Source organism: Podarcis erhardii, assembly GCF_964252035.2.
Source record: "Podarcis erhardii genome assembly, chromosome: 3".
Taxonomy (NCBI): Eukaryota; Metazoa; Chordata; class Lepidosauria; order Squamata; family Lacertidae; genus Podarcis; species Podarcis erhardii.
The window spans coordinates 98,883,578-98,895,103 of record NC_138507.1 but is presented as its reverse complement, the minus strand read 5'-3'; the positions used below and the strand labels follow the sequence as shown (position 1 = coordinate 98,895,103).

Here is an 11,526-nt window from a genome sequence, read left to right as displayed (position 1 = left end):
CCATTGGTAGTGTGATCTAGTTGAAATTCCTGCATTGCAGGGGGTTGGAACTGATGACCCCCGGAGTCCCTTCCAACTCTACAATTTGGATACAGAATTGTAAGATACAGTGGTGCCCCACAAGACGAACGCCTCGCAAGACAGAAAACCCGCTAGACGAAAGGGTTTTCCGTTTTGGAGGCGCTTCGCAAAACGAATTTCCCTATGGGCTTGCTTCGCAAGACGAAAATGTCTTGCGAGTTCCTGCGGGGTTTTTGTCCTCCCCCCCCCCTTTCCCTAAGCTGCTTATCAGCTGATCCGCTGATAAGCCGCTTAACAGCTGATCGCTAAAAGCCGCTAATAGTGCTAATCTGCTAAGCTGTCAATGGGCTTGCTTCGCAAGACGAAAAAACCGCTAGACGAAGAGAATCGCGGAACGGATTCTTTTCGTCTTGCGAGGCACCACTGTACTGTCTTATGTGGGATTAGGTGATGCAAAAGATGTCGAGGAAGCTCATTATATTCCAAGACGCAAGGAATCCCCTGTCTCCTCTTTGTAAGAAGAAGACAACCCAGGACAATGTCCACTCATAAGAACAAAAGAGCCTGTTGGAACAGGCCAATGGCAGCATCCTCTTCTCAGTGGCCAACCAGATGCCTATGTTGAAGCCTCACTCAGTATGAAATGCTGTATTAAATGGAAGGTTCAAGCCACCATTAACACAGGGTGTTTTCAACTGAACTACTGTACTCAGAACAGACTAGACCAACCTACTGCATATATACAGCATTTCATGTATATACACACACATTTTTAAAATGTTCTGTTAACTTTCCATTCTTCTGTATTCCCCAAATGTACTCTGGATTTGGTTCTGCTGAATTCAATGCAGCTATAGCAGAACAGGAAGTCTGATGAAGCAGCACAATGCATACCTAGTTTTCACTGCCTACATTTAGATGCAAGCATGGGCATAGCCAAGAGGGGGCAGGGGGAGCAGCTGCCCCCCGCCATCAAGTAAAACAATAGAAATACTTAACTGACCAATCATGTCGGTTCTGCCTCCCCTAACAAAAGTCCTGCACCCCCCCCCCAAATCCTGGCTACGCCCATGGATGCAAGTCTTCGTTTTCAGAATAATCATGCCCTTCCTAAAATAGGTTGCATGTCCAAATAAATTATACACTAAAACAGCAGCTGCTGCTTTGCATCCCAGTTCAAGATGTTTGTCATTCAGGATCAAAGCTACATACATCATTACCAGAAATGAACTCCGTAACAAATGAAGCAAACTGCTTCCTATAACTCAACAAGGCAAGGAGGATTAAAAACCAAAGAACTCTGGCCACTCCCACCCCCCAAAGGCTTCCTTCTGCAAGAAGTGCTTTACTTAAAATGGATTTTATTTCTATGTTTTATCCTTAAGTTTGCATGAAGTTCAAAAAGCAGGTCTGAACTGCAAACTGACTTTTTGCCTTGTATCTGCGGTGGTCTCATTCCAGTGAAATGTACCAGAGTTATCTTCTAGAATGAATGGCGGATGTTGCCATCATCCATGCTAAAATGCATTTCATTATTTAAAAACACTATTCACCTGTGTTCAGTAAGGTGACATTTCATTCCCATAGCTAGGGGAAATTCATCTCTTCCCATTCCCCCTCTTCCCCACTCAAAGCAAAAGAAAAAAGGATGATGCTGTGGTTTTATATTTTTATTTTGTATACTACTCACCAAAATTGGTTCTCATGTGATTTTGGGCAGGGGAAAACCAGGAGAATATATACCTCAAACTTAGCACAGACAACTACTGTTGGCTTGGCTTGGCTCTTAGAAAAACTTACAGTCCATAAAAAGACAACATTCTGTCATTCAAGCTTCGTTTGCACGTCTGTATGTGGAAATTAGGAACTGTTTCCTAGGAATGGTTCTTTTTAAATATATCTTCATATAGTGATACAGACAGGATGCCAAACGTTCCAAGAGTGATAGGTAACAAATATCTTTCCTTCAAAACCATTATAAAACTGTAACATTATAACCTGAAATCCTGCTTTAGTGCCAGTCTGCCTCTTAAATTAAAATTCCCTTTCTATGACAGTGACATTTTTCAGCAAGATGGCAGATTTCATAACGCTCTTAATGGTTCAGAGAATTTTTACATTACTTCAGGATGGTAAAGCAAACGTTTTACCCAGTGACTAGATATACTGTTTCATGACCCTGCTAACTTCCTTTTATTTTATTTTTCCTATAAGCAAAGAATTGTGGTGCTTGGCATAAACCCTCACATGGATGTTCCAGGTACTGTTGTGTCAAATGGAAATAAAGGCCTCTATAAAGGTTAAAAACAACACCCACCCATATCATCTGGGCTAGACTGTGGCAAGAGGTACACTTTAGAGATGGCAATCCACAGACCTTTCTGAACTGCTAATAGCTATCAAGAATCCAATCTGTCATGGACAGCTTCTAAATTCCTTTCAAGCTATGCTCTTTTCTATGACTGTATTGCATTTTCAAAATTGTTTTGCAAAAAAAGAGAAAGGAAGAAAAGATCCCAATTTACAAAATGCATTGTAAAACAAAAACGGGAAGCGGGTTATGTGATGTGCCATATGTGAAGTACCTTTACAAGAGGATGCTCTCAAGAGATTTGAAGACAGAAAACATGGTAAGAACAGATGGGTCAATGAGGTATGCACAATTTCTTCAATACTTCATGACACAGTTAATGCCTTTTGCAGAGCGCTTTTCCTTTTCTAGCTTTCCCATACAAGATCTCACTGAGATATTTTTTTCAGAAGAAGAAGAAGAAGAAGAAGAAGAAGAGGAGGAGAGAGGTCTCTACTAAATAGGTAACATGGGGCAGTCACAATACCATAACCAGGTCTGCAGAGTACATTAAACAGATCCAGCATGATTAATTACAATACAACTTGAGCTTGTGCAGATGAGGGATCTCTACCACAAGACTTGCAGTACAGGCTACTGGAGAGAAAGTTGCTGAAGATTCCGAGTTTTTACTACAATGCTGAATACTACCTGCGGTGAAAGCAATCTTGCTGCAGATGTTCACCTGTGGTGGTTGTATAATTGTATCTCCTGTTCAAACACCGAATTTGCTGACGTGGATGTGCGAGGAAGACACACCCTTTAAAAATATGGACAGTTCTTAAAATACATCATTAGGTTGCTGTGTTACTGATTCTCTCTCCTAGCGGAGTTTAAAATTCCCGAAGGGGGAGAAAGTCCATCCAGTAATGTTCCTTTATCCTGGTATATTCACATTTGAACATAACATGATGCACTCTGTAAAGTACCAAGTTCCTCTTGTTCTTAGGTCCCATTCATTCACCTTTTAAAATAGGCATTGATAAAAATACTGAAGAATGCAGTACCACATACCACCTGACAAAAACGCAAACAACTGTACGAGTATTAGCCACAAATTGCTAAGGGTCATCTCCCGGGAAACAATTTCTGTCTGTCCCTGCAAAGGGGGGAACGCTCCTGGAAGAGAAGGAACAGTCTGTTAGTTGCACATTCAAGCTGCCATTTCAGAGTGTTGCCACATCATGGACAGAACAAGAACTCGGCGCAATGCAGATGTAGCATAGCACTGGCTCTCATTCATCAAGATACGGGTTACTCAACAAGCCAGACTTTAAAAATCCTTCTCATAACATAATTAAGTTTTGCTAGTGTGTTTTCTTCTTCTCTGCAGTAAGAGAAAAGGCAGAATTGGATCTACAGGATTTCAGATTTATTTAGCCTCTTAGGCCCTCTTTAATTTTCCTGAATTTCAAGTGAAATTAAGGAAGCAATGGCTGCGCTATTTCTGCAATGAGACAGCATGACAATGGCTTGGCAGATTTGTATACACATTAATATACTGGATGTGTGGCGTATGTAGCAATTAGAAAAATAGAACTGTAGAGTTGGAAAGGATCCAAAGGGCAGGTTAAACTATTTATTTGTAAAGGAACCTCCAACTACAGATGGTATCAGATTTCCCTAATGTGCATAGGGTGGGGAACTGATTACTTGGATCTTCCTAGAGAAAAAGGGCTCAATCGGTTAGGCCAGGCTTCCTCAAACTCGGCCCTCCAGATGTTTTTCGCCTACAACTCCCATGATCCCCAGCTAGCAGGACCTGTGGTCAGGGACGATGGGAACTGTAGTCTCAAAACATCTGGAGGGCTGAGTCTGAGGAAGCCTGGGTTAGGCTTTCAGAATGAGATTGTAAACATTTGTTAAGAACTACCTCGGGCAGCATGGTAGCAGCATATAAAGTTAAAATAACACGTGCATTTTAAAATGCTTCAATGCTCACTGGGGAATCTTCCTCCACTTCAGCACTTCCACTGTTTACAAGTTATGCTTTCCCCTCTTCACATGTCAGAACACTCCCTCCAGCTACTGTGGAAGGAGAATTTTCCAGTTGCCCTTCCCAAAGGCTCATGCCGCTCTCTATCTAGACTCGTATGCAATAGCATCACGAAGTGCAGCAAGACAGTAAGAGAATATGTAACACCAACTTTTGCATTACCCGCATGGCTGATCCCATGCCTGCAATCTTGAAATTCATGCTGCAATAAAAGCTCTATTTAATTCAATGAGGCTTACTTCTCAGTAGACATGTAGAGGACTGGGCTGAAAGTGGCACGTTCAATACTTTTTTAAAAGAATCATTTCTAAGTATTTTATTTATTAACAGGCACATAACAAAGCCAACAATACAAAAAAGAAAAAGTTTCGCAAAATTCAGGTACGTTAGAAATGCAATGTCTAAGACCTGAGATCATAACTAGAGATGGGGTGGCTTGGGGAAACCCAGGAAAATTGGGAGAAACCATAGGGCTTTCCCAATTTTTCTATTTTGGGGGTAGGGGCGGAGGTAGAACAAGAAAACAAACCAACAGAAAAATTGGGAGAAAATGTCCACCTTCACATCTCTAAGGATAGTGGGCAGCTTAATCCTGGACTTCTAATTAGTTGACCATTAAGTGAAAGCATGCTTGAAAGGAGCTGAATATTAAAAATTCTTGTTTTTTATCTTAAGAAAGTATTACCTGTTTTGTAAAAGTGTGACAAAAGATCCTCCTTTTCAATGAACCGTTGATACAACCAAATAGTGAGGGCTGCAGGCTCAACAGGTACATCTTTAATTGGAAAAATCCTGCATTTCAAAGACAGACAGAACAGTACACTAGACATATGAAATAATTTCCCATCTGTAAGGTGAATCAGGTGAACTCTGGAACAGGACCCGGCATATTCTCCACTATTTATTTATTCATTCTATTCTCAGAAGAACTGTTTGCATAACCAATTACACTTTTTTAAAAAGTGACCAATTGTTGGACTCATCTCTTGCAACAATCTTTAGGGGCACCCATCTAATACCTTAGATTCAGGTAGGTAGCGGCGTTGGTCTGACACAGGCAAAATTAAAAAATTGTCCAGTAGCACCTTAGAGACCAACAAAGTTTGTTCTAGGTATAAGCTTTCGTGTGCATGCACACTTCTTCAGATACACTTCTTTTCAAATACCTTAATTAGTCAAATACAATCAATCCGAGGGCATGCCTAAGCAAAAGAAAAAAAGAAAGAAAAAGTCCTCACCTGTTGGTGAAAGACTATTAAAGAGGAGGCAAAACAGTTCTCCCTAGGAAGGAAGATGCAATCAGTGCAGCCACTAAGGAAGCTCTCCTACCGCCTTGTCAACACATTTTTTGCAAAATGCAGACTCTGAAAGTTCTTATATTCAAACATTGGTTCCCTGTACCAAACCAGTCCAATTCATATTTCACAATGAGGAGCGTCCATCAAGCATATTTATCCTGGCACAGTTCTTCTCCAACTTTCCTCTGCTCCTTTCTCAAGGCCAGTTCCCATTGCATCTTCAACCTTTATCATTCTATTCATATGTAAATAAAACATGTCTGCACACATGCAGTGCCTTCTGTTCCTGAACTCATTGTAGTTCCCTGGATTCAGAATTTCAATCTAGTAAGCAAAGTACAGACAACTAGTATGGCCCTTTATCCCCGCTACCTGCCACAAATGAGAGTGTTTGGGGGGCAATTCTGCACCAAACAGGACTTTCCCTTAATGTCAGAACAGCATCATTTATGCCACAACAGCCAGGGTCAGTCCTCAAAGGAAAGCCAGGTAAGAGCATCCTATTGTGCCATCACCATAGCACTTAACCCTATGCCCCAAATATTCCAAAACACAAGATCAAATTGCACCCTCTCTCAAGCCTTCATTATACATATCATAATAGGGTGGCTAGCTAGAGGAACATCGTTTCATTGCCCCATGACAAAAAGTTAATTTACTGAATGGAAAACTTCACACTCACTTCAACCACCAAATATTTATCTTACTCATTTCACCAATAAATTTCCATTCACATCATCACAGCCTCTCTTTTTCTCCAGGATCTTGCTATTAGGTTTTAGCTTCAACAAGCCTGGAAGATATCGAAAGGTCAAGAAAGTAGCTGCTCTCCACTCTCATTAGCGAGCTCTTTAACGTAAGTGCCTTTTGGCTTCTCTTATGTAAGACTGCTGTGCACTGGCCTTCAAGTTAAAGGCATGAAATGACTAGTTGAGTTTAGTCTCCAAAAGAAAAAGTCTTTCATAATAGGATTCTGTTTGCCATTCCACCTTTCATTCGCCCTTCCTACACTGTTATGTTTTCATTACCTTCAGCAGATTTCTGAGTGCTATTTAAACTCTAATTCACAACACTGAAAAGATTTGCAGGAACAGGCTGCAGCTGTGTGTGCAATGTTTTATACAATACACATTCTCAAGGGAGACCTGGGAGGTGACTGAATAGGATTATTAAGTGCCAGGTCTCAGCTCTGTTCAAATGTTCTCCCCCACTGATCTGTCATCCTGGTCTCCTGGATTCACAACTGCATGCATACCAGTAGATTCCTGACTTGACCATTGGTCTTACCTCTCTCCCTTAATGCTTCAAGTGGAAGGTACACCTTTTTAATGTTTAAAAATGCTTCATGCCTTTCAATTGTCACCATATAAAGTACAAAACTGCTCCAGGGGTTACATGGGAGGATAAAATGTTCCTTGATAGTATCACAGGCAACTGAACCTGTGCACAGCTGGCTTCTGCTGAAATTATGCAGAACATTTTCTACGGAGCTGAACTCTAGAACAGTAAGTAGACTGAAGAAAAAGGGGAACATACATTTCTAAAATAAATATAATAAACCCACTTGACTATTTTTGTATTGAATATAATAACCCTCCTTAAACCCTTCTCTCCTTCCGCCGTATGCCAGCTTCAGCATGAAGATCTTGGCTTGTTCTAAAGCAGAGTTTTGAATCACACAAAAAGTGGGGAAATGTGGCTTAATGCGGGTCAGAATCTTCATGGCGAAGCCAGAGTGTGATGGAAGGAGCAAAGGGGTAAGGGAGGAGCACTTGTTACTGGGTTCATAAACCAGACAGGAATGGTTGTCCAAACTGGACCCGAGAAAGAAAGAAGAGAAGAAAACAGTAAATGCTGACCCTTCTCTTCCAAATATATTTCTCCCAAGTTATTTCAGGCAACTCAACAGAGAGGCAACTTAGCAGCCAGACTTAGTGACAAGTCACTGTGGAAAGGTGGGCTCAACCCCCACTCTCTAGCCTGCATTCAGTGGTCTGTTAGTTGTAGGCTTTATGCATTAAAACTAAATTTAATTGGCCCCCACTATTCAGTAATTTTTCCAAAGCCTCTATCAACTTGCTTTGTGCCATTATCAGAGGACCACTTTATGCTGTGTGTGGCAAATCCAGGGTAGATACACTGAAAGCAAGTCTTGTAGTAAACACTACTATTGATTGCAGGGCAAATACATGTAAATGCAGGGTGGACATATGGCAGGTGAACGCAAGACTAATCAGAATTCTTTGGCAAATGTGCAGGACTGATGTCTGACGTCACACCTGATGAGCAGGTCTTGGTGATACACCTGTTCATCCATGATCAAAGCATGGATCCGCATGGTTTATTGCAGACTGACCTGGCATTCAGCATTCTTCATTACAGATGTCATGGGCAGACCCAGTAAATGTTTGCCACATTTGCAAGAGCCACATTGTATGATGTTATGTAAGATCACCATGGATGGATGGATAGGGTCTCTACGACCAATTATTAGCCAAGCAAGGAACAACTTCCTTGCTTTGGTTTTCAAAAGACACATTTGACCATAACTAAAGTACTGGCTTTAATTCAAGGAGTATGTTGTCATAGTCTGACTTTCTTATGCTATTGGGAGGTAAAATCCCACCTATTCCCAGAAACTTCTATCTACAAACATACACCCCAAGTTACTGAAAATTATTTGCTTGTCCAAAAATGAAGAGTTTTGAGGAAGAAAGCAACGGGAAAATTTTATTTCAAGCCAGTCATATTCCAAAAGACAAGTACCTAATATATTTTTCCCTGGTCTTGATTTAAAATTAACAGAAGACAAACATATTTTTCCTACCTGTAATGTACATGTGTAATTGTTGGTCGCCTGTAGCCAAGAATCCAGGTCTGGATGTCTAGGGGTTGAGCTTTGGGATATGCAATGGTTGTATCTATCACCCACTGAAGACCTTTTGATTTACTTTCTAAGAAAGGGGATTATAGAACAAAAGAAAGGAAACAGAAAGAGTATGATTTTCAATTGTTAGTATCATACTTCTGTTCTAATACAGTACATCATGCCAACTCATTTGATAATAATCTGCATTCTATGATTTGATGAAATACCTCCATACTACACGATGCCAAATCAGGCAGGAACATGTTCAGCTCTTACTTCTCAAATTAGAGAATTGGCAGAAAACTCCCTTATATTCCAAATCATAATATACAAAAATGGCTACCCTTGATCATGACATCATACATTTCAATTATTTAAATTCTGGTTAGCCAAAGACTCCACTTCATCTCCCTCGCTCCCCAATCCCTCTCGCCCTGTTCTCACACACAAAATCTACCGTGTATCCTCCATATAGCCCTAGGAAGGAATAATTCAAGGTATATTATTAGCACTGCTGCTTGCTTTAAAGAACTTCTCTTATTGAAATACATTGATGTTTCTATGGCTTATGTACATTAGTAGGATTATTCAGATATACAATGTGAGGATGTTTTAATAACAACATAGAAACATAGAATTACAGAGTTGGAAGGGACCCTGAGGATCATCTAGTCCAGCCCCCTGCAATGCAGGAATTTGCAGCTGTCCCATGCGGGGATCAAACCAGCATCCTTGGCACTATCAGCACCATGCTCTAACCAACATGATTTAAATTATCAGTAAGCATTAAAGGTACACCATTAAATTTCTGGCATTCTGTCAACAAGTGAGATGCTAATTAAGGCAAGCACTTAAAAAGCTTAACCTAGTGCCATGTTTGGTGTAGGAGCAGTTTCTCCCTGGGCAGAGGAAATGACATACGTCTGATACACCGCTGAAGCCTGCAAGTGCTTGCAACCTCTGGTCTCAACAGGCTTAGTACACAAATCTGTTTTCAATACCAGGATCAGCATGGAATGTATGAAGTAGTATCAAAGAAGACATGGCAACCTACTAATATATTTGTTTTGGCGTAAGTTCTCATCGCCTAGAGACCTTTCTTCTCTTAGTTACTCATTCTCTTTCAGGCTTTCAAAAGCTTCTTCGTCACACTTTCTCAATGCTTACAGAGCCCTTTTCAAAATATTTTTTTAGCAAACAAAATAGCGGCTATTATTTAATAACTCTTTAACACAACAATATATAGATACACATTTTAATTTATAGCCCATTTACATTAACACTTCATTACTATTTAAGTAGATGTTTTAAATCACAGGAAACCATATATTCACAATCAATGACTGGCGGATATTCTCAACGCCAAGGAAAAAGCCATCATCATACCTAAGAAAGGAAGTCTTCATAGAAACAAGAACCAAAGTACTGTATGCCAACTTGGTTTATGGTGACAAAACTACCATAAAAATATTAGAGAGAGAGCAACTGAGATAAAGTTAAGCATGTTTTATTTTCACCCAAATTAATTGGCTAACTTATTTGAAAGGTTTATATGTTGCCTCTCAGCTAAATAGCATTCGAGGTATCTTAGCCACAAAATAACTCAACCACCATAAAAAATGCAAAACAGGAGGAGAATAAACTACAGGTGGCAACCATTGGGGGGGGGCTTCCACTGCTGCCCCCCGCATGTGTCGGCAGAGTGCACAAATGCCCTCGCTGCCCTGTTCTGTCCACCGTTCTGCCCTCTTCCAGGTCCAAAAGGACCCCTTCACTGGCAGTCGTGTGTCAACTGGACACACGCAAATTTGTCACTGCCTGTAGTGCGCAGACATAAAATTACGGACAAAAGCAGCCGTTAAAATACAGTCATACCTCAGGTTACAGACACTTCAGGTTGTGTTTTTTTGGGTTATGGAACGCCGAAACCTGGAAGTACCAGAATGGGTTACTTCTGGGTTTCGCTGGTCGCACTTTGTGCAAGCGCCAAATCGCAACCCGCACCGCTGCAGGTTGCGAACGTGCATCCCGCACAGATCACGTTTGCAACCCGAGCATCCACTGTAATATAATCATGTGTCACATTTTAACTGTATGCTTTATTCTCCACATAGTGCACTGGCCCGTAACTCTGTGACATGTATGCCTTTCAAAGGCATACTTCTTATGCATATAATGGACTGCTGAGAAACCTTAAGCCAAAGGATAGGTTGATTTGTTTCAATAAAGATGTGTAATGCATTAGGATTTCTGCCAAGAGCGACAACGTTGCAACAGGAAAGAGATGGTTCCTAAACCCCTTCCTTACATTCTTGACACACAGATCTCAAGCAGCCAAGCTATTTTGATCTTTCCAATTAAAATACTTTTGTTCTGCATTAGAAGACACTGAGAGTTTCTTTTCAGCAAATGGTCCAATTACCCTGGCGTGCTGGACTTAGTAGCCAGCTACATCAACGTTTCCCTCCAGGGACTGCTTGTTTTGCTTCAGGTTTCATCCTGGCTTCCACTTCTCCCATGCTATATATGTTGATATTCAAGCAACCCTGGAAAATTAAACCCGTAATTCCCCCAAGGATCATCTACACACATTGGAAGCCAGTATAGGCTGAATTGCATCGCAGAAAGAAATTGCAGAATGAAGAAAGTAGCTCTCTCCATTTCTGTTCTTAAAACCAGAAGATAGAAAAGGAGATGTTGCAAGCAGGACTAGCTCCAACCTACACGTACACACTCTGCAAACAGTTGAGGGAGCCACTATAAAAGCAATAGCTACAGTGTGCTGATGTGCCCTGACCAGTGACCTGATCTGCACACTCTGTCTCTGCCAGAGGCGAAAGGGGAAGAGAGAGAGAGAGAGAGAGAGAGAGAGAGAGAGAGCACATGCACAAGCTCCACAGCCACACTGTATTACTGTACTTCCCCAACTAGAGAAGCAAAAAGAACTGTTGCCACATCTTCCACGCTCTTCCTCTTTTTTGAAAGCAGAGAA

General features: G+C 41.0%; 1 protein-coding gene across 3 annotated transcripts in view; it reads right to left on the bottom strand.

Moving 5' to 3' along the window:
* Positions 1–1,676: 1,676 nt before the first annotated feature.
* The window catches only part of LPGAT1 (lysophosphatidylglycerol acyltransferase 1), a 51,587-nt gene continuing 41,737 nt past the window's right edge, over positions 1,677–11,526 (bottom strand). For all 3 annotated transcript variants that reach the window (XM_081854944.1, XM_081854942.1, XM_081854943.1), the window contains 3 exons: positions 8,493–8,619; positions 5,053–5,159; positions 1,677–3,490 (listed from right to left, as the gene is read on the bottom strand). In XM_081854944.1, the coding sequence (XP_081711070.1) occupies positions 3,339–3,490; positions 5,053–5,159; positions 8,493–8,619 (386 nt within the window). In that variant the 3' untranslated portion in view covers positions 1,677–3,338. The remainder of the gene's footprint in view (positions 3,491–5,052; positions 5,160–8,492; positions 8,620–11,526) is intronic.